The 27,363-nt window shown below is 36.4% G+C and overlaps 1 protein-coding gene across 1 annotated transcript; it reads left to right on the top strand.

The window, feature by feature from the left end:
* Window positions 1-15,116: 15,116 nt before the first annotated feature.
* Window positions 15,117-27,363, top strand: tbca (tubulin cofactor a). Its single transcript, XM_082142027.1, has 4 exons — window positions 15,117-15,306; window positions 22,883-22,988; window positions 23,978-24,064; window positions 27,059-27,363. Exons 1-4 carry the CDS (start codon window positions 15,254-15,256, stop codon window positions 27,137-27,139), a joined length of 327 nt encoding a protein of 108 aa, XP_081998153.1. The 5' UTR covers window positions 15,117-15,253; the 3' UTR covers window positions 27,140-27,363.

The following is a 27,363-nucleotide window of genomic DNA, read 5'->3' as shown; positions in this document are numbered from 1 at the left end:
ATATATATATATATATATATATATATACATATATTGTTTGTTTGTGTGAGGTTTTTACAGTTTTTTGTGTGCAAATTTGATCAGTTTATCACTATATTTCACATTATTTATATATATATATATATATATATATATATATATAAGCATTAGGCCTACTGTACATGACATCATTATTTCACATTATTATATCATATTAATCTAATATTAATATTTATTAATGTAATATTAATGTTTAATATTAACAGTAATATCTTATTAATGAAAATGATCATTTTCTACCTATGTTGTTGGTTTTGTCTCTTTTTTTGAAATATTGTTCTTTTTAATGAAGTGGATGAGCCGCCACATTGCAGAGAAATCAGGAGCATAGAGGTTTACAGGAAATGTCAAGAGAAATTAATTTCACTGATAAATCAAAACGTGAGCTGGAGTCCTGTCACACGTCAAGTGCTGCTGTGTGAGCAACAGCGTTAAACCATCATGAAGTTATGACGGCCCGTCAACATGTGTCTTTCACAGACACACTCACACACTTAATCACTGTTTCACAACAACAGCGGCGACAAGAGCAATAATAATAATAACAGTAATGCCTTCCATGTGATATTGAATATTATTTTGAACTAATTCATGCATTATCTCAAGTGCCATTACAGTTAGGATTTTTTCTGTTAGAGTTAATGGAAATGTTTTTATCGAGCGCAATCATTTGCATGTAATTTACATACTTATATTGGAAAGTTTGAAGTCACATTGGTATTCCTTACAGATCACGTATCTATCTATCTATCTATCTATCTATCTATCTATCTATCTATCTATCTATCTATCTATCTATCTTTCCATCCATCCATCCATCCATCTGCCATTATATCTATCTATCTATCCATCTATCCATCTATCCATCTATCCATCTATCCATCCATCCATCTGCCATTATATCTATCTATCTATCCATCTATCCATCTATCCATCTATCCATCTATCCATCCATCCATCCATCTGCCATTATATCTATCTATCTATCTATCTATCTATCTATCTATCTATCTATCTATCCATCTGCCATTATATCCATCCGCCATTATATCCATCCATCCATCCATCCATCCATCCGTCCGTCCGTCCGTCCGTCCGTCTATCACCCCAAATCCAGAAAAGTAGGGACATTTTTTTTAAATGTAATAAAATCAAGAATCTGTGATTTGTTAATTCTGTGTAACCTTTATTTAACTCACAAAAGTACAAAGAAAAACAAAATCCAATGTTTTCACTGGCCAAATTAATTGTATTTTGTAAAAAAATAAATAAAAAAATTGCTTTTGATGGCTGGAACACACTCCAAAAAGTTGGGACAGAGGCTAAATAAAATTGAGAAGACTATAGAGTATCCAAGTTAAACTCTTTTGAAACAGTCCACAATGAGCAGGAGAACTGGTAATAGGAGAGGGGATGGTGTTTGGGTATAAGAGGAGCATCCACAAAAGACTCAAAGTTGGGTCATGGCTCACCACTTAGTGCCAAATTTCATGAGAGAATCGTCAAACAATTCAAACATCACATTTCTCAATGCAAGAGTTCAAAGTATTTAGGTCTTTCACCAACTACCACACATAATATTGTGAAAAGATTCGGGGAATCCAGAGAAATCTGAGGAAGAAAGGTAGGAAACATGATGTGACCTTGAGCCCTCAGATGGCATTGCATGAGAAACCATCATGTGTTAAATACAGCCACATGTGCTCAAGAGTACTTCGGAGAACCGCTGTCACTTAACAGTCTGACGCTGCATCAAACAATGCCATTAGAATCTCTGTCACGCAAGGAGAAAGCTATACATCTGTTCAACGCCGAGAGGCTGGCGAGTTCTCTGGACCAGAGCTCATCTCAGATGATCCAAAACTCAGTGGAAGTGTGTGCTGTGGTCAGATGAGTCCATGTTTCAGCTTGTTTTTGAGTTCTCAGTCCCAAAGTCATAAAGGACCATCCAGACAAACATCTGTTGTGGTATCGGGGTGCATCAGTGCAAACATGCTCGACTTGCATAATGCGTGAAGGTTCCATTGATGTGGAGGCGTATATTGGGATTGTACAGAGACATTTAATGGCATCAAGATGACATCTTTCCTGGGAAGGCCTCATTCTGCACGTGCTGAAACGCAGTGGTTTCGTAGACTACACTATAGAGTGGATGAGCCTGACTGTCTGCAGTCCAGATCTGTCTTATTGAACATGTAGGACCCATCATGAAAAGGAGAATCAGACAACAGTGACCTCAGACTGTTGAGCAGCGCTCTTGTGTCAAGCGAGATTAGGTAAAAATTACACGTGCAAAACTTCAACAATTAGTATCCTCAAATGAATAAAAAGTGTAATTAAAAGAAAAGGTGATGTGACACAGTGGTAAACATCCCTCTGTCCCAACTTTTATTAGCGTGTGTTGCAGCTATCAAAATTTGTTTATATTCACAAAATAGTCTATCTATCTATCTATCTATCTATCTATCTATCTATCTGTCTATCTATCTGTCTATCTATCTATCTATCTATCTATCTATCTATCTATCTATCTATCTATCTATCTATCTGTCTATCTATCTGTCTATCTATCCGTCTATCTATCTATCTGTCTGTCTGTTTCTATCTATCTATCTGTCTGTCTGTCTGTCTGTCTGTCTGTTTCTATCTATCTATCTATCTGTTTGTCTGTCTGTCTGTCTGTTTCTATCTATCTATCTATCTGTTTGTCTGTCTGTCTGTCTGTCTGTTTCTATCTATCTATCTATCTATCTGTCTGTCTGTCTGTCTGTCTGTCTGTCTGTTTCTATCTATCTATCTATCTGTCTGTCTGTCTGTCTGTCTGTTTCTATCTATCTATCTATCTGTTTGTCTGTCTGTCTGTCTGTTTCTATCTATCTATCTATCTGTCTGTCTGTCTGTCTGTCTGTCTGTCTGTCTGTTTCTATCTATCTATCTATCTGTTTGTCTGTCTGTCTGTCTGTTTCTATCTATCTATCTATCTGTCTGTCTGTCTGTCTGTCTGTTTCTATCTATCTATCTATCTGTTTGTCTGTCTGTCTATCTATCTATCTATCTGTCTGTCTGTCTGTCTGTTTCTATCTATCTATCTATCTATCTGTTTGTCTGTCTGTCTGTCTATCTATCTATCTATCTGTCTGTCTGTCTGTCTGTTTCTATCTATCTGTATCTATCTATCTATCTATCTATCTATCTATCTATCTATCTCTCTATTTCTATCTATCTGTCTATATCTATTTGTCTATCTGTCTATTTATCTATATATCTGTCTATTTATCTATCTATCTGTCTGTCTGTTTGTATCCATCTATCTGTCTGTCTGTCTGTCTGTCTATCTATCTATCTATCTATCTATCTATCTATCTATCTATCTATCTATCTATCTATCTCTATCTGTCTGTCTGTCTGTTTGTTTCTATCTATCTACCTGTCTGTCTATTATGTCTATCTATCTATCTATCTATCTATCTATCTCTCTATTTCTATCTATCTATCTATCTCTCTATTTCTATCTATCTGTCTATATCTATTTGTCTATCTGTCTATCTATCTATATATCTGTCTATTTATCTATCTATCTATCTGTCTGTCTGTTTGTATCCATCTATCTGTCTGTCTGTCTGTCTATCTATCTATCTATCTATCTATCTATCTATCTATCTATCTATCTATCTATCTATCTATCTATCTATCTTTATCTGTCTGTCTGTCTGTTTGTTTCTATCTATCTACCTGTCTGTCTATTATGTCTATCTATCTATCTATCTATCTATCTATCTATCTATCTATCTATCTATCTATCTATCTATCTATCTATCTATCTATCTATCTATCTATCTATCTCTATCTGTCTGTCTGTTTCTATCTGTCTGTCTATCTATCTATCTATCTATCTATCTTACATTGTTTGCTGCTAATCATGTATCTGTATGCTCTCATCACTGAAGGACTGTTATGAACAACTAAGGGACCAGGGCTACTATTTTCCCCTCTCTCTCTCTCTCTCTCTCTCTCTCTCTCTCTCTCTCTCTCTCTCTCTCTCTCTCTCTCTCTCTCTCTCTCTCTCTCTCTCTCTCTCTCTCTCTCTCTCTTCCTGCTCTTTTCTCCTCCTCTCTTCTTGGCTCTCTGCCCGCTCCACTGCAGTGCCTCCTCCGGGAGCAGGAGGCAAAGTCACTGGCTCTAGGAACAGACCTTTCAAATTCATAAAATTCATAGGATTTTTCACAAATGGGTGAACACAATTTTCTACCAATTTCCTCATTATGCAAATATGCAAAATATCGCATTTAGGCCAATTACGGTCCCACACTGTTCCAAATCCAGCAGTTCAAGCCATAATTGCAGAAACTATCAAATAATTACGCCCGCTAATTGGGAATATTTGTGACAGATAAAACAAATTCTCGCGCAAATTACATTTCATTCAAGGAACCACTGTGCGCCGCTGCATTTTTATCGAAGTCTAATTTATCTTACATAATGAACTGAACTGAGTACTTGTTATCGAATTTGAACAATTCATATGTCCCTAATGTGGAATGATGAAATAAATTAGAGAGAAATTTATACAATATTTTCCTGATCTAGGCCTACTTCGAGAGGCTCCCGCCGTTCAGAGGAAATCTTTCATTGCTATTACATTATGTGTCATGAATCGCAGCTCTAACTGTCGTGAAATGTGATGAAAGCTGATGGGATGTGTTTCCCTCTTTAGAGAGGCTCATCACAGCTCCCACAGCAGAGGCCGTGCCCAAAACACGTCCTGGGAAATGCCAATGAAATCAGGAGGACAGGGGATTAAACCTAAAACCAGACAAAATATTATTATTATTATTGTGGTAGGATTTTATTTTACAGTCATGTTCCCCATACGTACTATGTACTTATTATAGTAACTTGGTAATAACTAAGTACTAGCCCTAAACCTAACCGTAACCCATGTAGTTACCTTATATTACTCATTATACTTTAAGTACACATACTGTAAAATAAAGTGCGACCAGTATTATCATCATTATTGTTATTATTAATATTATTATAATACATATAGCTTGTTCTCCTGAAGTGCAGCAATAATGTTTTTGGCATATTTATATATTTTTTGTTTACAAAAATATAATTATATAATAAACAAATTAATATATTGTCATTCATGTAAGAATAAGATATACAATTATATAAAACATATATCCTATTCTCTTGAAGTGCAGAAAACAAAAACTGTTTTCTGCATATTTATATTTTTGATAGTGATAGTGGTTGATTCATTGGTGGTTAATCTTTTTTCACTAAAATATTCATATAGTATGTAATTCATATAAGAATAAGAATATTATCATCATTATTATCATTATTATTATTAATAAACACAGCCTATTCTCCTGAAGTGCAGCAAAAAATATTTTAGGCATATTTATAGTTTTACATCATGATAGTGGATGATGCATAAGTAACATAATGCATAATAAAAACAATTATTACAAAAAATATTAATGTATTATGTCATTCATATAAGACTAAGATTATTATTATTATTATTATTACATAACACATAGCCTATTCTCCTGAAGTGCAGCAAACAGAAAGTGTTTTAGGCATATTTATATTTTTTACATCATGATAGTGGATGATGCATAAGTAACTGTGCACATTGATATATTATGTTTACGAAAATATTCATACATTATGTATATATAAGAATAAGATTATTATTATTATTAAACACATAGGTTGATTCAACTTAGTGGTTGATTAACATCGTGCATATTAATATTTGTTACACACAAATTCATATAGTATGTCATTTACATAAGAATAAGATTATTATTTACATAAGAATAAGATTATTATTTACATAAGAATAAGATTATTATTATCCAAAACAATAAAGATATTTTTAATCAAAACGATTTAAATAATTTAATTTAAAAATACTTATCTTTTGCCTCAGTGTCTTCATGTTACCTAAAGGTCAGGAAGGTCATCTGTGGAAAAGCGTGTTTATCTTGTTCACCTGTTCTAGGTGTACGTGTGTGTGTGATTAGTGTAATCCGTGGAAATGGTCTCATCGCTGTAAACAAGCCGTGCGCGGAATGAGGGCGGCCATCCACGCGTGGCAGCGCTGCCTATTTGTCAAAAAATCTTCCATAAACAAATGGTGGGCCGGGCGGGATAGGTGATGTCTCCATTTTAAACTCGGAGGGCACGTGAAAGACCATCATTCAGAGGTGACTGTTTAACTCCATAAATCACAGTGATGAGGTTTGGGAACATCCTTTCACACACAATCTCTTCATTTGAAAATGAAAGTCTGTATGTATGTGTGCAATTATGAAAAGGGTTTGTTTTTGATCATTTTTACAAGGGAATGCTTGGAGATGGGGAGGTCCTCAGATATGTCTAATGTTTAATTCAATGCCATGGCCGCTAAGTATTTTTTAATTGACAAATTAGCGAGTTCTAATATACTGGAATTTAATCCTAATTAGTTAAGCGGCTGCTCAAGGTTTGAACATTGCACCATTTATTAAGAGGTCAATTTATTATTTGTTAAGAAGGCTTTATGAAATGAAAGGGCTATTTTTCAAACCGCTCCGCCCTTTAACCGTGTCATGCTGTTTGCTGTAGTCATTATGAATTCACTTTGATTTCAATTCCACAATAATATGGTCACTAATGGCTCTGATATTGACGCTAATTGTAAGAGTCAATATTGAGGCACAGCGGGAAGCCTCAGTCGGGTCAGGTCTGCAATCCTACACACACTGATGACTTGTTTCTTTATTTGCATTTATTTCACCTCATTTTTAAATACCTGTAAATTGAGACAATTAAGTCTACATCTTTTTTTTTTTGTGTGTGAGAAAAAAACAATTTAATCCAACTGCAGCCAATTAACTCAACAAATAATAATGCATTTATATTGCTAAATTAATGCGTTTACAAAGCTTTATCAGATCTGTTTTTTTGTTTTGTTTTAATTGCATCATTTTTAATAGTAAGTATGTGAAACACATAATCTTGCTCTATGGGGACTATGAAAGTACAGTAGGTTCCAATTAAAACCTAAAATGCTTTTTGTATTGTAAACCGACCTTGAGCTCGTAGTAAGGTGCTATATAAAATAAATATTATTATTATTATTATTATACAACCTTTTTAAATTCCACAAAGGCCATTTTTATTCATTTTTGTTTTATTGTCATTTTATTTTATATTTATGGTAACACTTTACAATAAGGTCTCATTTGTTAACATTATTAATGTATTAAGTAAAATGAACTATAAAAATGAGCAATACACATCATTTCTTAATCTTTGTTAATGTTAGTTAATAAAAAATACTGCCGTTCATTGTTTGTTCATGTTAGTTCACAGTGGATAGACTGATGTTAACAAATACAACTTGTTATTTTAATAATGTATTAGTAAATGTTGAAATTAACATGAACTAAGATTAATAAATGCCATAGAATTGTTCATTGTTAGCTCATGTTAACTAAAGTAGTAAACTAATGAAACCTTATTGTAAAGTGTTACCATTTTTACTTGTTTATTTATAAAAATCTAAAAAAGTGTTATATAGCGAAAAATGGCCGAATAACCTTTTTTTTTTAAGAGTATATGTTTAAAGCAAAAACATGCGTATGTTAACCAATGCATATGTCTGGTCATATTTTGTGTTTACAGGTCTCTCTCTCTCTCTCTCTCTCTCTCACACAAACACATTTTAGGGCACCAGTCCCCGGTTCCCCGTCCCCCATCCGTACGCGACGTCCTTCGGCTCTTGCAGGCGCATCATGTGCCGCCGGAGCGGACAGATGAAGAAGAGGATATTAAGTGACTCTATCTAACATCCGCAGGACACAATGGCGGTGATTGATGGAGGACAAAGTAGGAACAGCAGGACGGAGGATGGGGAGGGGGGTGTCCGCTGGGGGTCTCTGTCGAGAGCCGTGTTTACTCACTGATGCTCTCCACAAGACAGCCATTGACACTCGGATGGATGAGTCCCGCGGAGCCAGAGGTTACCGGGGCTGGAATATAGAGCTCCTCCACGACACGCTCCCTTCACCTAATCTTCCGGCAAAATATTTATCATTATCAATTGGGGCCTGCTCTCTGACATTAGAATAGCACGTATGGATAAACCTCGGGAGGATTATCGATCCGCCCGACAGCAGGCTCACACAGGCGGCCGTGAAAGACTTGGGGTCATACGGGACAATAAGAATAAAAGCCCGGTGTATCCAGCACTCCGCTCGGGTTTATTAAGTAAAATAATGAGCCAAATCACACCTCCGTGACATACACAGCCCACAATGCTTCTGGAGGAACCCAGCGCTGCACATTTACTTTTAGACACACTGATTTGATTTACACTTCACAGTCCAAAAAATTGTATAATTAAATTTTTTTTTTATGCTTTTGAAAGAAGTATTTTATGCTAACTTGGGCTGCATTTATTTGATCAAAAATATCATCATATTTAAACATATTTTTACAATTTGAATATATTTTAAAATGTATTTTTTTTCCTGTGGCGCAAAGCTGAATTTTCAGCATCATTACTCCAGTCTTCAGCGTCACATGATCCTTCAGAAATCATTCTAATATGATGATTTGCTGCTCAAGAAACATTTCTGATTATTATCGGTGTTGAAAGCAGTTATGCTGCTTAATATTCTTTGTGGAAACCTGATACACTATCATTCAAAAGTAAAAAAATAAATAAAAAAAATTATGCGTTAAATTGAACAAAAGTGACAGTAAAGAAATTAATAATGTATAAAAATGTTTAAAAAATAAATGAAAAATTCATCAAAGAATCTTAAAGGCCAGGATGTTCAAAAATATTAAGCGACAAAAAAAAAATGTCTACATTGATACAGTAATAATGATAAGAGTTATATTATAATTGAGCACAAATAATAATTGATAATAGCTGAGCATCAAATCAGTAATGGCTGCTTAAAATTTAGCTTTGCATCACAGGAATTTTTTTTTATTATAAAATATATTCAAATAGAAAACAGTTCTTGTGTAATAATATTTCTATATGAAACTGTAATAATATTTCAAAATATTACTGTTCGTTTTGATCAAATAAATACAGCCTTGGTCATCAGCTCATTAGTAAAGTCTTCTATACATCTATACCTGAACTGACTGTGTCAGATAACACAAAATAAGGTTAGAGGATGGAGGGTAAAACATTTGAAGAGGATATTTCATGTGTTCTCCTCCTGACTGAAACAGATGTAAAACCTAAATTCACATTGTGCACTGTGTATTTTGTCTCCTGTAGACCCGGCCTGGGTGGAATTGAGAAGATGGCAGGTCGATATTAGAAATGTCTGTTATGTATCTGTCATATTTCCAACTTTATTCCTTCTGAAGTGGAGAGAGAGAGAGAGAGAGAGGGGATGAATGGCAGCAGGTGCCAGCGGCTTCTCGCCTCCCGAGCGCTAATTGACCGACAGCGTTCATACACACATTCTCACTAATTTTACATTTGCTATTCCAGTGGGGTAACCAGGCACGTCTCAAGAAATACATAGTATTCGCTCTCACCGTGCAGGCCATTGAGGATCTTTAAAAAAAGAGAACGAAATTAGCAGCTTTGTTTGATAATAAGGCCTCTAACACACACACACACACACACACGCGAAAGAAAATTCCCTTGACTTTTTCAGAATTTGTAAATGGAAGAATCGCAACAAAGAAATCATGTGTTGATGTTTCAATGACAGGAATCTGTGATACTATTGTGGGAACTGAGGAGAATTATATATTTGTTTGCTGTTGTTTTGCACTTCAATTTTTAGTTAATATTCCCATAAATCTACAGACTTGAGAAATCTACAACTGTGCAAATTAGTGTCAAGTTCAAAGAGGTATCTGATTCTGTAACTCAAATTACTTGTAATTCATTGCCCCCAACACTGGTAAATGTACCTTATAAATGTTGTTTCACTGTAATAAGGACACCTTAAAATAAAGGGTTACACTTTATTTGAAGGTGTCATTGTTCCAGTGTAATTATATATTTAAGCACTGAGTAATATTAATTAACTACATGTACTTTCTATAGGGTAATGATTAGGATTTGGTTGAGGGTTAGTTGCATGTAATTATGCATAATTTACTGTTATTACTATGGTAAGTGTATACATGTAACATATGTAACAAGGACACTGTAAAATAAAGTGTTACCAAATAAATGTAACCAAAATGTTTCATTTTTTAACATTTTAAAAACATTTATTAAAACTTGCTTGTTTAGAAAAATGATTATGCTATCCCTATCCACATTCCACCCCATCTCCATTTTAATTTAAGCATTTTAATAAATAATAATAATAAAGTTTAAAACACACATAAAAAATACATAAAACTTCATTGGCTTAGACACTGTCCCATTTTGTTCAATTTTATGGGTCCAATAGAAGTAATTGGGGAAAATGGGGAAATAAGTGGTGTTACAACACTTGCTCTGTCTATTTGTTGTTGTTTTTTTCATTGTAGATGATATATATAGTGATATTTCACTATACTTGCCCCGCTTTCACAGACAAGGCTTATAGTCCCAGACTAAAATGCATGTGTGAGCTGTTTTAACTGAAAGCAACTTGCTGATTATATCTTAAAATATATCAGTGCCATTGTTTTGTCTCAAGATTCACACCAGTAAAGTTTTTTTTCCAAGGCACGTTTATAAAAGCTACTTAGATGTCCTAATTGAACTAAGGCCTAATCCTGGCTTAATCTAAACCCGGTCCGTGAAACCAGACAACAATATATCAAATTAAACAAAAACCTGCTGATTCAGATGATGCCAAATCTGTCATTTAACATATCAAATCAAATTAAAAACAAAAAGTTAAATTACTTATTGTTCAGATTTTTGTGTCTTATAAATCCTTTATATTTTTATGCAGAGACTTCTTCTGTCACTTTAGGATGGTGGTGGTTGAGTATAAGTGTTCACAACACTCCCAAAGAAAGGAAAAAAAAACTAGCATAACAGCTATATCTTTGGGTAAGTTTTCATCATCCTCAGCTCTTATTAGTGGAGTACCTCAGGGTTCCATACTGGGCCCATTTATTTTTAACTTGTATGCTTTCACATTAGAAGCTGGCATTCCATTCAATGGACAGCTGGACTGTCTTGAAGACATAAAACAGTGGTTGTCAAATAACTTTCTCCAACTAAAAAGACAAAGCTGAAATAATTATCTTTGGTCCCCCGAAATTGAGAGGTGGTCTTATCAATGAACTTGTTAATCATTTCCTATTTAATTTAGTCTCGGCTAAGAAAACCTGGTGTCATTCTGGACTCCGGTATTTTGCTTAACCAAGCAAATTAATTCTGTTAAAAATAGTTTTTTTTTTTATAATTTTTTTTTTTTTACCAATTATGAATTATTTCTAAACTTAAAACATCTTTGTCTTTTCAAGATTTGGGGGAGGTTATTTCTTCAGTTCAATTACTTCATGTCGAGACCCTTTACTTTGGCCTTCTGATGGCTTAAAATAAAACTGCAAGAATGTTGACTATGGCAAAGAAATATGACTGTCACCCCACTTTTCTTTTCTTTTTTTGTCACCCCAATTTTAGCCCCGCTCCATTGGCTTCCAGTCCGTTTTAGGATCCAATTCAGATTTTGTTTTTGATTTTAAAGCTCTTAATGGCTCCATCTTATATTGAAGATCTTCGTATCCCCTACACATAGGCCTTTAAGATTTTCTGGCATTATTGTATTTCCTACAATCACGTCTAAAAACGAAGGGTGATGGAGTCTTCGGTTGCCTCCACTAGCTTATGAAATCAGCTGCCACTTGACATCCGCCTTACACCTCCCAAAATTATATAGGCTGAAAATGAATCTTTCCTCCCAGGCATTTTAAGTATTCTTTGTATTGTTTTATATTTTTGTATTGTATTGCACTCTTATTTATGTTCAGCACTTTGGCGCTGTTGTTTTTAAATGTTCTATTTAAATCAAATGTACTTACTAGCAATTAACATGGCTTGACATAAATTCCCACAGTGAGTACTTTTTTGTCAAACAAACATGAAATTCATGGCAAAAGCCTTCAGGAGAAGAAAGAAAGAAAGAGAGAGAGGGAGAGAGAGAGAGAGCCAGCGGAGGTGTTCAGAAACAGATGCACATCACTGCTTTGTTTTATGTGGGCTAGTCAGTAAATGAATTAGCCACTATTGGGTTTATGTGATCAAATATACTGTCTGGTATGACAGACATTCTTCATGCTTTTGAACATTGATTTACATTATTAAATGTTTAATTGAATATTAGAAAGGGGGGCCTTTGTTGAAGGCAAGTGCAGTTTAGACACACACACGCACACACACTGCTTTTGAAAACTCCAAAGTCATCCAGTTTGCTCTAATCACCACAATTAGTCCTGAATTATCACCGGACTCTGACAGACGTTCCTTGTAACTCTCTTTTATTTCCAGGCAGCGCTAATCAGCCGCTCTCATTACTGACGCTGATTAAACTGCAAATTAGCCAGCAGTGGCCCCGTTCAGCCTCCCCGCGACTCGCTCAATATCAATTAGGCCCAGCAGCTTGTCTGCGGCTCTCTGGGCGCTTCCAAATGCTTGATAGTGCCACTTATTAGTTTGGAAAACTAGGAAAATACCAATAATCAACGAGTCAGAGAAAGAGGGAGAGGGAAAGAAAGAAAAACGGCTCTTTTTTTAAAGTTTTATTTCAGCTCAGGGGCCTGTTTTAGGAGGCCCGGCCGATAATAACGGCTGTCACATCAGACCGGAGCGCGGGTGGCCCCTTATCAGGGTGTCAGCAGGGAAGAAAAATGTATTAGACAAGGTAATATCTAGGCTTTTTGAAGTCACTTTTAGATATAATGAATCGCATTAAGGCGTGACAAATCTGAAATCCTACATCATTAGGTCGTTCCGGTAGCAGTGAGAATGAATAAGTATTTTTTCTCTCCTTCTAACCTCCTGGAACAGGAGTTAATGACAGTTTATTTTATTTATTTATTTCATTAAAGTCAAATCATCTAATAAGCCTGCCATAATTTCCTCTGGTCCCTTGTAGAAAGTGTCCAAGCAATAAAAGCAAACATAAAATGGTGGGAATTCAGAAGCCCGATGGTTTAGTTTCTCATTAAGCACGGTAATTTGTGAATGAATGGCGTATAAGCTGGAATCACAGTAAATGATTATTGCAGTAAACAATATCAATGGCGAGCGTATACGGCTCAATCGCAGGCAGCGCTTTGGAGCTTTGTGGACATTTTCAGTGCATTGGATTGCGGTTTAATTCACCATTCCCTTCTGATCAAAGAGTCTGAAAACCATTGTGGCGCTTTGCCAGTCAATAATATCTGCTATCTAAATCTGCTAAAAAAGTGACAATATGCAGTTGTATCTCAAGAAGCTATTTGACCTTTGACCCGGTGTAACCTATTACAGATTGATTCTTTCATACTAAATACTTGACTGAATAAAACCAGTTAATTTAGATGTTACCATGAATCATATTTGAAAAATTATGTGCAAATATTTTTCATAAAGCAGATAGAATGCAGATGTCTGATTTGCATAACACCAATATTACGTGACTAAATATCACTGTTATTTTCATGTTTATTACCACAAAGCTGATTTGAAACATCGGTTTCATGTAAAGCACTATATGAATAAAATGACATTTTATGTTTTTTAAATATAGCATAAAATGTAATGGCTAATAAAACCAAGCTATAACCACCTCTGATCTGGTTAAACAATATGTGTTTGCATTGATCAATTCCTTAATCCACATTTGATTATAGAATAGAATAGAATAGAATAGAATAGAATAGAATAGAATAGAATAGAATAGAATAGAATAGATCAGCATTTTGTTGGTGGTGAACTTGTATACGTATGTAGCCTATATGTGATAATGTGATAGTGTATATATAGCCTACATGTGTAGGCCTTAATAAATTGATAAATTATACACGCACATAATTTATTAATTATAGTAGAAATTGCGAATTAAATTGGACTGGAGGCCAGTGCAAGGGGGTTTTGTCCTGATGGTATCCAGCTCTTTTACTACACCCGACCCTTTTTATGATCAATAACCATAAATGAGTCGATTTAGCGATATGATCATGAATCACGCGCGTCTCAATCTTCACCGGACAGTCCTGCTTCGCGAGCAGTCTTTAGGTTACCCGAGTGACGGAGGACCGGCATCTCAGCTCGTGGGCTCCGGTGGTGATGACATTCATCATTCCCGGCGCGTTGTCTGCAGTTTGACAACTCCTGACACGTGTGACATATCTCACTTTACCTGCTCCAGTCGAAAACATTACCTCCGGCAATCGAGGTGTCTATGATGTCCACTCTGCTTCCAGTGGCTGTGAGGAGTAGATCACACGGAGACCTCCACAGTCCACAGTCAGGGCCTGGCACTGGCACATCACTGACCAAAGCAACTGCAAGAATTACAGTCAAATAATAATATGGTAATATTTATATTATTTGTAAGCCTAACCCACATACATAATTAAGACAGTTGTAGGCCAATGTATGCCGTAATTAACAGGTCTGTTTGCATATCAGTTAAATGTTTAATTATTACAACTATTACAGTTGTAATATAGTAACAACTAGTTACAACTATTAATAATAGCAACATATGATTTATGCTACATGTAGGCTAATATGAAAATAACAGATTGAATAATAACCAGTAGCAGAAAGAAAGGCATTATACCATGTAATACTATGGTAGCCTACCTTTAAATATTCCATGGTACTAACTTCATAAACTGTGATATTTGCATATACTCCTTTGCCTGTACCATTGTACAATTAAAAATAATAATATGACAATCATACCCCTAAATCTACTTATAATGTAGGCTAGTATTTCAATATTTTTAATCACCTTTTGTATATAAATGTCATTATTAAATGTACTACAAATAAATAATGGAACAAATACATTTCCTTTTTTTTTTCCTTCTTGATCTTTGAACTGCAGTCACATGCGCTGGTTTATCTACGCATGCGCGCAGCCGCGCACTAGTTTCTGCTGTGTGTTGGTGTGTGTCACTGTGCTATCAGGCTAATCTCAGCTGCGCGCTTCTCTCATTACTATCTAAGCACTAACATATTTATCCCCGTTTCTTTCCGTTTGTACTATTTCAAACAACACGGACAATGGCGGATCCAAGAATACGACAAATAAAAATCAAGACCGGTGTGGTTAAACGGTAAGAAGGCGGAATAATCAGATTTCTTTTATGTGCGACGTCAAGGCCGCAGGTTCACCGCGCCACTCCACAGGCGTACGCGGCAGAAGAGAGGCCTCTGCGGCAGAGGCTGTAAATATAGCCCGGTGCTCTGACAGGTGTTATAGCATTGTCCAGATGTCAAGTTCCATTCTCCGGTCACTTTAGATGCATTGAAAGCTACGAATAATGTGCATTTCATAAGAGTTTTTGTTAGATATTTGTTAGTTTGTATGTGATTGTTATGAGGCCAATAGACTAAAGCATGAGTAAGTAAGTTAGTCAGAATTCAAAATGAGTTATTGAATGATGAATTTTTGTTAATGCCAAGTGTAATAGACATTTCTGTCCCTTATCAAGCAGGCATGTGTGTTTATCTAGACTATAATTAAAGAAAACTGTACGTTATGCTACTTGATATTGAAAACTATCATTTTATTTTAATTCATTATCGTAATCATAAACACTTTGGTTTGTAGCTCTAATTAATTTACAGCATTTTGTTATATATATATATATACAAAACGTACATATAAATGAATAATATATATTATATAAATTATATTTTTAGATAATATATTATATTTATGAATATATTTTCAAAAAAAAGTATAAAAATACATGCAAAATATATATGTGTGTGCGTATATAATATAATATAATGTAATAAATTTATATACATATATATATATATATATATATATATATATATATATATATGTATGAAGAGTTCAGATGCAAAAGCCTCTAAGTGCCATCTGAAATTTTCTTCTAGAATGATCATTTTTATCAAGCTCGTATATTTAAGTTCAGTAATTTCACTTAAATGACAATTAATAGGTAATTTGCATTGCCATTTAAGTGAAATTACTGAACTTAAATATACGAGCTTGATAAAAATGATCATTCTAGAAGAAAATTTCAGATGGCACTTAGAGGCTTTTGCATCTGAACTCTTCATATATATATATATATATATATATATATAACTTCAAAAATAAAGCAAAAATGTTTGTCTCTCTCATATATATATATATATATATATATATATATATATATATATGATAGAGACAGACATTTTTACTTTATTTTTGAAGTTAACATGAAAAGTACAAACTTCATAGCATCAGATATGACCTTTGACCTGCATATGATCACATTGACATGGCTTATTTATACAGTCCTCAGTAAGACCAGAAGAGTCTAACATTCACTTAACGAATGTTAGACTCGTATTAAAGTTGGTCATTTGTGTTCTGCGAGTGTCTCATCCTCTCTTCATCCCCTCCCTTTCTTTGCTCTTCCCTGCAATCCCCACCTGACTGCTGTTTGCATTGATTGACCAGATGAGGGCCTGATTGAGATGGGCCTGTTTGATAGGGCTGGTAATGGAAGTGTGCGAATGATTCTCAGTGGGATTGAGAAAGTGAGAGGGATAGGAAACAACTCGCACACCATGCCAACACAGGAGACAACATCGTAATGAGCCGCGCCGCGATAAGAACCGAACGTTTGGCCTGTCAAACTCTGCTGATGTTCACATGAGGGACCAATCACGTCTTGGTGTCTGAGTTCATTTATGCTGAATTTGCTTATTGTGTCGGCACCGTTGGTGTCAATTGATGGTTTTATGATGGAACATTCCTGCTGTTAGGCCCAGCGATGGCAGACACATCGTTCGTGTCTCCGAGACATGTTTCTTCTGGATTTCCCATCTGTTTTTGGCTCTCGGTGTGGACGGTCCAGCCTTCGTATCGATTAGAGCGGTGCGAGTTGCTTTGTTTTCTTTCAGCTGGGTCTTTAGGTCCTATAGATTTCTCTCAGATTTCTCTCCCCATGTGAGCGCAGGCCTCTGTGGTTCACTCAGACCGGGGCTTCTCAGCTCCAGGTCAGATAATTGATTTTGTCCACCTTTGAACGCTGTATTGCTGAATTGCATTTCTTCATTTGTCAGAGCTGTGAGGTGTGGGCTTCTTGATGGTCTCCTGGTTTACTCATTTCAAGTCTGTTTGTATGTTTGCTCGAAGCTTGGCCTCTATGTAACTTTGTTTTTCAATAAACGCTGATATATAGAAAGCATTATTGCTGATTATAGGCTCAATATAGGATAGACTGAATATCGGTTTTGATGTTGAAATACATTGTCCCGTCCATTTGTGTGAAAACAGTGGCTCCTTGGACCATATAGTAAATGTGGAGCATTTACTTTGTTTTAGTGACTGACTTCTGACAAAATTGCAGAATTCCAAAGCTCAGTAGATCATGGTGCTTGCAACGCCAAGGTCATGGGTTCGATTCTCATGGAATGCAAGAACTGATCAAATGCATATTTTAAATGTCACTTTGAAGGAAAAAAAGTGTCTAACAAATCCTTAAATGAAAAGTCTAAATGTGCATTAGGCTCATCATTGACAAGGCTGTCAAAAGATTTTAGGAATGGGGCAACATAAAAAAATGCTATTTGACTGGTTTGGCCAATATATATAGTGTGTTGGGCAATATATTGGTTAAAACAATATACCGCACTTTAAAAAATAAGTTGTGTTTTTTACAGAAATTTTTAAAGACATTATTCATTTTTAAAGACAGGCCACTCATGATGATCTCTGACTCATGATGTCATGTGTTTAACCAGCTGTATTATTTAGGGCTGGTACAGATATCCCTATTTGATTCAGATTCACAAGATCTCAATTCGATTTTCGATCTGATTTGATTAGAGATTAGAGAAAATAAAACTAATAGCACACATAAATAGTGTTGTCACGATACTAGAATTTCTAACTCCGATACCATACCTTGAAAAATATCGATATTGCCGAAAAACTACCACAATATTAAGGGGGTATTTTTTTTAATTTAAAGCTAAATATAACAAGTCTAGAACATGACAATTAGGTATATTTTACATGAACAAAAATGTCCTGAGGTAGTGTTCTTGGTCAAAAGTATAAATGCTGGTTAATACATTAACGTTATTTGATGAACAGATTTAAACGCAAACGTGCATCACACGCGAAAACAGTGCTCACTGGATCGACGTCAAGTCACCTTTATTTATATAGTGCTTTTAACAATACAGATTGTGTCAAAGCACTTAACAGTATCAAATTGGAGGATAGAGTGTCAGTAATGTATAATAATAAGATTAAACATTCAATTTTCAGTTAAAGGCATTTCATTATTGAATTCAGATGTCATTGTCTAGCTCAGTTTAGTTTAATTAGTATCTGTGTAATCAAATTGTTGATAATCGCTAATGAAGGCAAATTATTGCAGAATTAAATGATAATTTTTTGAATAAGTTAAATAAGCACAAGTTAATTTACATTTGACCACAGTTAAAATATTTACTTGTCAGATCATATTAACTTTAAGAATTACGGTGAAAAAAACGAGACAACACACACTCATATCAACAACAATACTAGGCCATCTTGGTTAATGTTTCAGAAATGTTAAAATGAGAAGAGTTACCAACCTCTCGACATTATTTGTATAGATCCGGTTGTCGGTCTTTCAGGTGCTTTGCTATATTACTTCACTTCACTTCACTTTTGCTATTTAACCAGAGCGAATGAGACGAGTGCGCGTGCCTTTGGAGAGAAGTGAAAGTGACAGCTCGGCAAGTTATCGGTGTATCGATACTTCGGGAAATTAGTATTGGTACCGTTCAGATATTTCAGTATCGATATTTATCGAAATATCGATATTTTTGACAACACTACACATAAATATATACAATAGAAAAAAGATACAAATGAAATAATCCGTTCAGGTAGAGCTAGTTTTCAGGTTAAAAAATGTAAAACAACACTGCATATAATATTCACTGTGTAAATTAAATAAAGATTAATCCTTATTAAAGTTACAAAAGTTATTCAGTGAAGAGCAGTGAGTGATTTATTTGTCTTTTGTTTAATTAACATTATAAACATAGATATAGCAGCAAGAATATTAGGATGCTGTTACTTTAAGAATAATGCACGGATCCAATATACTGATACACATGCGTTGTCTCTCTCTCTACTGTTTACATTTACTTAAGCCATAATAAGCTATATTTACTAGGATACTTGCCAAAGTGTAGCCTGACAAGCCAGACCCACATCAAGATGTTGGGTCTGGGAACACACCATTGGCAGGGCTCAATCCGAGGGGATAAACGGTTGTCTTTCAGTCTTTTCAGTGTTTTCCCACCAGCGGAGCTAGTTGATAGATTAAACTTTTGCCGTATCCGCAAGCTACCGGAGAGTTGCTAGACGACCCTGACTGCAAATTACATTTGCTGCTACTAGGGTATGTCTAGATTTCTAGGCTAGTCAAAGTGAGCATTTTGAGATAAATTTGCGTGAACTTGTCCATTCAAGCGCTAAGAGACGTGAAAGAGAAGACATACAGCTTTCTGTGCGCCCACAAAACTTCTCACACAGCGCTCGCGGGTTCTCTTTCATGTCTTCTTGCGCTTGAATTGTTAAATCGGCAAGGCTTGAAAATGCGAGCAGCTGATAAACTTTCTTGACCATGCAGCGCTGGCCCGAACGGGACACTGACACTTCCTTCAGAAGTGTCCAGAACGTCTTTCACGCTGAAAGGCGCACCTGCATCCGCCATGTTAAGCATTGAAGAAATGACTGGGTTCCCACTGTAACTTCGTGCAAGGTAAATAAGAGGATGACGTCTAGTGGAGAAGACTATATGATTAACATCAATTAGATGATATGTTCAATGTTTGCAGAAAATAGATCGGTGTATGGAAAATGGATCGATTCGTGTTTTTTGAGAATCGATATCAATTCGACTACATAAAAAAATAAATAGGGGTATTATTGTGGTTATCAGTACGTTCAGGTAGATTATAAACACTAACAGTGTTGTAATGTGCTGGTCATCTTTTCCACCAATGACAGCTGTTCTTCTTGCAAGGTGTGGTGATGCAGGGCTATGAAGAGTTATCCTGAGGCCTTGTCCACACTAATATTTTCGTTTGAAAAAGCATCTTTTTTTCCCAGACAGCAACATAGTGTCGGCCCACATCTGGGCCGTGTGGAATCCGCTTGTACCAGATGTGGGCCGGATCTGGGCCGACAGTATGTTGCTGTCTGGGCTCTCAGACCAAACATATAATGGTGAGTGAGTGCGACCTGTATGCATCAGTGAATGGTGAGATGTTTCGCTAAATAAAACGATCCTGCCAGAAGAATTGCGTGATAACTTTATCACGTCTTGTTCCGTCTCTATGATCTCAGTAAGCCTTTCTGAGGGTTTGCGCATGCGCAGTTAGGTGAATTTTGCGATGTTTCAGTGTGGACGAGAAACTTTTGGAAAAACGCTAGTGTGGAGGGAGAGCGTTTTGAAACGAAAACACCGGATTAATGTAAACCTATCCTGAGGTGAAGTGTCACTGCTATAAGACCTAGTGCTGTAGTACACGTGGATGCTTGTAATGTCAGTTAATTACCACCCTCAGGTCAAGCCCCTCTTATTCGGCTACATCCCACGATTTCAAAAGCCTCAAGGAGGTTCCTGAAATGCCCTATCAAGTGGTCAGGATTTCATGCCAAATGTTGCTATCACAGTAGGATTCTCTTCTCAGCCGCATTCTGAAGCATTTAGGACAATTTTTTTTTTATAAAACATCCACTTTTCACCATTTTACTACCAATATATTCATCCGATGAAGAAACCAGACAACTGGATGGCGTTGGTCTGAACGAACTGCCAGCCGATTTTACATCTCGCCGTCTTCTCCGTCTTCCGCCATCCCTTTACTACCCTTCACTTGCCGTTTTCTTTTTTCTTTTCTTCTTCTTTTTGGTGATGTATTCCAGTCGGTGTTTTCTGGCCTAGCTCAGCGGATGCACTTAATAAAATGACAGGCGTAATTTGCTTTTGTCACCGGGTCTCGCCGCCGACCCGCCGCCTCAAAAATACAGTATTAGAGGGGAGAGAATGTGTGTGTCGGGTCTAATTCTTTTCTCTATTTTCCAGAGAGATGCTTTTTCCATTAAGCTGAAGGAAGCAGCCCTGGCAGCCCCATTTACAGCTGCCCAGCTCCGCCCCTGCTATAAGCAGCTCGCACATCAGCCTGCAGATACAAGAAATTAACATCAGCATGACACTTTTTCATTAGCCTGTCCCTCACTTTTATTAGAATTATGCTACACCCCGATCTTTCCACCCCTCCGGCTTCCTCGCTGGTTGCACCCCCATTCCTTTTTTCCCGTGGTCTAATTTTTTGTGTACGTGTCAGAGAAAGCCTTACCTTGAGCATATGTGAAGAATTGCACCAGAACGTCGTGATTGAAGCCTGTTAAAACCGGCGTAATTGACGTAAAATATGACATATTGTCGCAGGCGGAGACGACTCTTATGGCACGCGGCCTGGGCTGGCAGTATGTTTTATTAATGGAGAAGCATCTCGTGCTCTCTCTCTCTCTCTCTCGCTGTCTAACACACACACACACACACACATACACAGCTGATTTTATGAAAAATGAATTCCGCAACGCCATGTCGTCCCGACAAGCGAGCAGGCCGCAGACGGAAAGCAGCTATTAGCTAGAATCATTATCAATAGTGATATTTTCAAACTCCATTACGGCAATCAGGCCGTGAATTTATTCAGTGCGTTTAGTTCATTTGGCCATAATTGATAAATAATCAAAATTTATCAATGTATTCGCACTGCGTTTTCACTAACAATCAAGCAAAAGTGGCCCATTTGCCACCTGACTTAGTCCAAATTAGGGACTAAATTGATGATCAATTAATCCTAGTAGGGGCAGTACAGTGTCTTTGTGAGTGTGTGCGAGCGAGAGGGAGACAGATGCAGTTAAAAGACAGATTAGCGTAGCGATCAGGATGTAGCTGGTGCAGTTTAGCACTGTGGCTAACAAGCACACAGCTTTTCTGAGACTGACAGTAGATAATCATTAAGGAAGAGAGAATTGGGAGGTAGGAAATGCTGGAAGTAGAGACTGTTTACAGGAGAATGTGCTTGTTCATGTGGAGAAGCAGAAGTTTGTTAATGCCTTGATGTTTTATTTTGTCTAAGTGTGTTATACCAGTGTATGCTGCTTTAAAGTTAACAGTGCTAACTAGTGATTTATATAGACTCGAGAGGATGACTGAAATCTTTTATCATGCTAGGTGTTTTATGACACTGTAGCGGTATATATCACAGCATAGTGTACACGTACCGGAAATTCAACATTAAAATATTTTATGTCACATAAACATTTAGGAATTATGATTATGATTTTTCAACCTAATTAAAAATATACCTGCATGATTGTTTATATTTATGTAAAGTCACAGATGCAACAACAAAAAAAGATAGATTAGTAACGTGAAACTTCAGGGCATTAGAAGTTGGTTCTCTGGTTTTGGGCCCATGTAAGAGGCTTATTTGATTTTGGGTGATCTGCAAGTTAGCTAGTTGTTTGACTTTGTGGTGGTACATTCCTGACAGCATCGGTTGGACAACTAAGTATTGAATTTGAGTAAAGCTCACCCCTTGCTATCCATTCTCATTCTTGTTCTCTCTCTCTCACAGTTTGGCCAAAGAGGAGGTGTTGTACATAAAGGAGGCAAAGCAGCAGGAAGAGAAGATTGAGCGTCTCAAGGCGGAGGCAGGAGACGAGTATGTGATCAAGAAACAGGTAAGAAGAATAAACCACCTTAAACAACACACAACCTGATGAGACTCACTCATTCAGAGGACGTTAAAAGTACTAGGTTTGGGGGACCAGAACTGAGGAAATTCAATGTTTTGTAAAACTCCAGTCAGGGACATAATTATTCATTTTTAATTAAAATATAAAATTTCATTGTGCATCATATGAGCTTTTTTTTTTTCATTTCTTTTTTTCTTTGGTTGCTTAATGTGAGAAATATTCCACGCGTCAACAACGGAAAAAATGTAGGCATCCTAGATAAACTGTTTATTATGTTACCAATACAGTCACCATCCAATTGGCCAATAATACAGTCAAATTTAGTCACATTTAGCGCTTGGCAAGAGTTAATTTTGCACCCGGGATGTAGAAAATTCCCCCGACCGTAAAGAGAATAAGTCGTCAGACTGAGTATCTGAGCGCTGGTACCAGTTGGTTGTTCTGCCTTAAAAGAAACTGCTTTGGTAACGGTTAAAGAGACAGAGCTGATTCAGTGTGGCAGCGCTGTGTGTGAGGTCAGGGTTAGTTTTAATGTGCTGATGCAAAATTAATGACGTTATGTTACTTTAGAGGAGTTTTGTAATTAACAACACATGCTGCTAATTTAGAGCATCTCAAGGAGTAGTGGACCATGTTTTCTCTCTCTCTCTCTCTCTCTCTCTCTCTCTCTCTCTCTCTCTCTCTCTCTCATTCTTTTCTTCACCTTCTCTCTGGAGTGAATGCATGTACAGCTCTGTTTTAAAGGGAGAGATCACACAAAAATGACGATCATGTCATGATTAGTTCATCTTCATATCTGATAACCGAGTGCACATGTGTTAGACATTGAGTGTGGGGCCTTCAGCAGCTGATCAATAACTTGGAAAAACTCATTGAGTTCTTCCATTGTTTTGTTGCGGATGTTTTATGTTAAATAATTCTTCTGTTTTTGTTATAGAACAAAGCTAGTAAAATCTCTTCAATGTCTTAAACAGGTTGAGGTGTTGCAAGAGGCAAGAATGATGATCCCAGACTGCCATCGCCGTTTAGCTATGGCCCACGCTGACCTACAACAGCTGTTGGTGAGAGCATCACACACACACACACACACACCATACTCTTTAGGTTTGTCCTACCTGAAAGACTTGAACTCAGTGGTGCTTTTAATGCATTGAATCTTTTTGTTTGAGAATCCTGACCAACCTGAAACAACAACATTGCCACATCTGGATTTTACAGCAGCATTTACATTACTTTTGATTAAAGCTACATAATTTCAAGTGCATGCTGCTTTTTTCTGTTAAAGTAGCAGACTCTGTTCATATTTGTGCCATAATGTTTGGCTGAAAACCAACAAAAACACTTACTTGTATAGTCAAGTCAAGTCACATTTATTTATATAGCGCTTTTTACAATACAGACTTCAATTGTACAATATTTCAAAGCAGCTTTACAGAGATAACAGGAAAATAATGCAACAAAGTTTGTTTCCAGAAGAAAATAGCATCATAGTCCAGCTTAAGTTCAGTGATGTTCAATTTTTGTTTAAAAAAAAGTGATTAATTTAGTTCATATATATATATATATATATATATATATATATATATATATATATATATATATATATATATAGACGCTCTGGAGTAAACCGTGATGTCATCGTCCAGCTTAGTTCAGTTCTTGTATAATAGTGTCAGTGCAGGCAGATCAATATTATAGTTGAATATTAAATTAAATGTTAAGTTTAATGTCCCCAACTAAGCAAGCCAAGCCAATGGCAACAAAGGTGGAAAAGGCAACAGTGGCAAGGAACCAAAACTCCATCTGGTGACAGAATGGAGAAAAAACCTTGGGAGAACCCAGGCTCAGTCGGGGGGCCAGTTCTCCTCTGGCCAATGAACGAACAGTGTATGATTATGATTCAGGCAGAATTATAGGGCAGAAGTCAGATTGGATTGGAACAATCAGAATATTATCCAGTTATATATACCATTTAAAAAAAAAAATGTCAGTGGCTAAAATGTCTCTACATCCTGACCAAAAATGTATATGCATATGTGACCTGTGCTGGCCAAAGAAGTCAGAATGCGCATGGGCTAATTAATAGCTAAAGCTAAAAAATATCAAATTTGGTCGATTCTGAGGTTTTAACAAAAATTGGTTCGTCTAGCGATCCCAATGCTCCAAATAGCAATCAGACGTTAAAAGTATCTTTATTTGTGTGTTTTCTGAGAGGAGTAGCTTTACTTTGTCCATGAAAAATGCTGTTTTTCTCTGCTCGCTTCTGTCACTTCCCCTCAGCACAAGTTTGGTATCGTTATAAAGCGCAGTATTCCAACCTTGCGAATATTCATAGCGAATTCTTAACCAATGAAATGTGATTTTCAAACTCATGCTGATGTAAACAAAACGATCTTACTCGTGCTGACTGACAGATTCGCCCAAAGACGCCTTTCAGACAGCGCGCAATCCCGATTTATTTAATTTTTTTCCTATATATATTTGGTTTTGACTTGGCGTGTGCCAAATCTGGTGTTATTACCAGGGATTTGAAGGGATGGTTGCTAGGTCATTTTATTTTGGAACCTAATTCGATTTTTCTCTAAATTGACTTTGCGGACTCTTCAAACCGGTCTATCTCAGTTATTTTTTGTCTGATTCCAACAAATCATACATCATTTTGAAGGTTCGTTAATAACAAATAAGTTAACTCATGTTTGAAAATGTTCACAACGCGACTCATTTTGCCAGCACGGGTCACAGTTTGTCTTCTCGCATTGCTAGCCCTGAAAACGGTTAGCTATAAAAAGAAGTCATAACTATTATTAGTAATAATTATAATAATCCATATTGTCTAGAAAAGGTAATCATAGACTGATAATTGTCAGAACGGGAGGACATTACATGTGTCCAGGCAACTCACAGGTGTTTGGGTCAGTGCTAAGCACAGGGCATCGTGACATGGCAGGTTTATGTGTGTGAGAAAGATATGTACAGGGGAGACCGTGCCATCCGCTTCCTGTGTGTTGACACTTAGGGGAAATAGAGGATTACAGGGATCACGTTAATGAACAGAAAACAGGGAAATGAAATGGAAATCTGTGATCGCACAGATGTATTTCAAAGAAGCTCGTTGCAACGGCTCCTATTTGTGTGTGCTTCAATAAAAATGCTTTTCAAACCCTCTACTTTTGTGTCAGCGTAAAACTTTGTCAGGTGCACCAGCTCACTGAGGATACACACACACACACACACACACACACACACACACACAGTCCTGTGCTGCACTCATTTCAGTTCATTAGTAATGTTGTCACGGCAATGGCCTCCATAGAAACCGTCGTCGATCGATTAGCATTGATATGACCTACTCCTCTCTCTGCCTCCATTACATTTTCACACTGTGTTACGTGTGTGAGTGTGTTTGTCTGAGGTGGTTGTGTGTGTGTGATTATCTGACAGGTTCACTGAGTGGATTAGCTGTATTTGGGGATGCAGTTAGTCTCTCTCATAGTGTTTCTGTGATCTGATTTACTCACTCCCACTCTCTCAGCCTCTCTGTAGACTTGCATGTATTTTGTCATTTTAAGGCTGTTAAAAACTTTTCCCCATTTCACAGACAAGGCTTAACTCTAGTCCCAGACTAAAATACATGTTTGATCTGTTTTAACGGAAATCAACTTGCACTGATATATCTTAAGGCCTAATCCTGGCTTAATCTAAACCCTGACTGTGAAACCAGGCCATAATATTTCATTATACACAAATTATGCAGTTCATCAAGAAATCTGAGGTTTGGTTCATATTATTTTAATATGAATCATTTATTTTATTATTTGAAAATATGTCAGTATTTTTGGATAAGAAATTAATTTGAGACATAAGGTATAATTATGATCAGTTCATTAAATTCTGTATCCAATGCTTTGAATTTGAGAGTTGTAAGATGCATAATTTTCTTCATATTATTTGTTCATTTATTCCTATTCATTTGTAATTAACAAAATATGACTCCCATTCATGAAGAAACTCCAGATTAGGTCCAGATAGTGACTTTAAAACCTTTGTGTTATCAGGAAACAGAAGAGGAACTGGCTGAAGCGGAGGAGTTCAAGGAGGCCAGGACAGTTTTAGAGTCAGTCAAGCTGGAAGGATGATGGACACCGAGGAACAAACACACACAGACGCTGACGTACACTGACATCCCAACTGTCCATTCCATTTCTTCTTCTGAAGGCCATGTGTTTACTGGTTGCTTATGTTTGCATTTCATCAATTTTTGTATTGATTTACTTAATTTAATAACACTGTTTCCCCTAAGCCTTCTGTGATCAAATATACACAATCATAAAATAAAGTTTCTTTTTATTATTTCAAACCA

This window comes from Leuciscus leuciscus (genome assembly GCF_965113295.1).
Source record: "Leuciscus leuciscus genome assembly, chromosome: 16".
Lineage (NCBI taxonomy): Eukaryota > Metazoa > Chordata > Actinopteri > Cypriniformes > Leuciscidae > Leuciscus > Leuciscus leuciscus.
The sequence above is the reverse complement of the archived record's forward strand: the minus strand, read 5'-3'. Positions and strand labels throughout refer to the sequence as shown.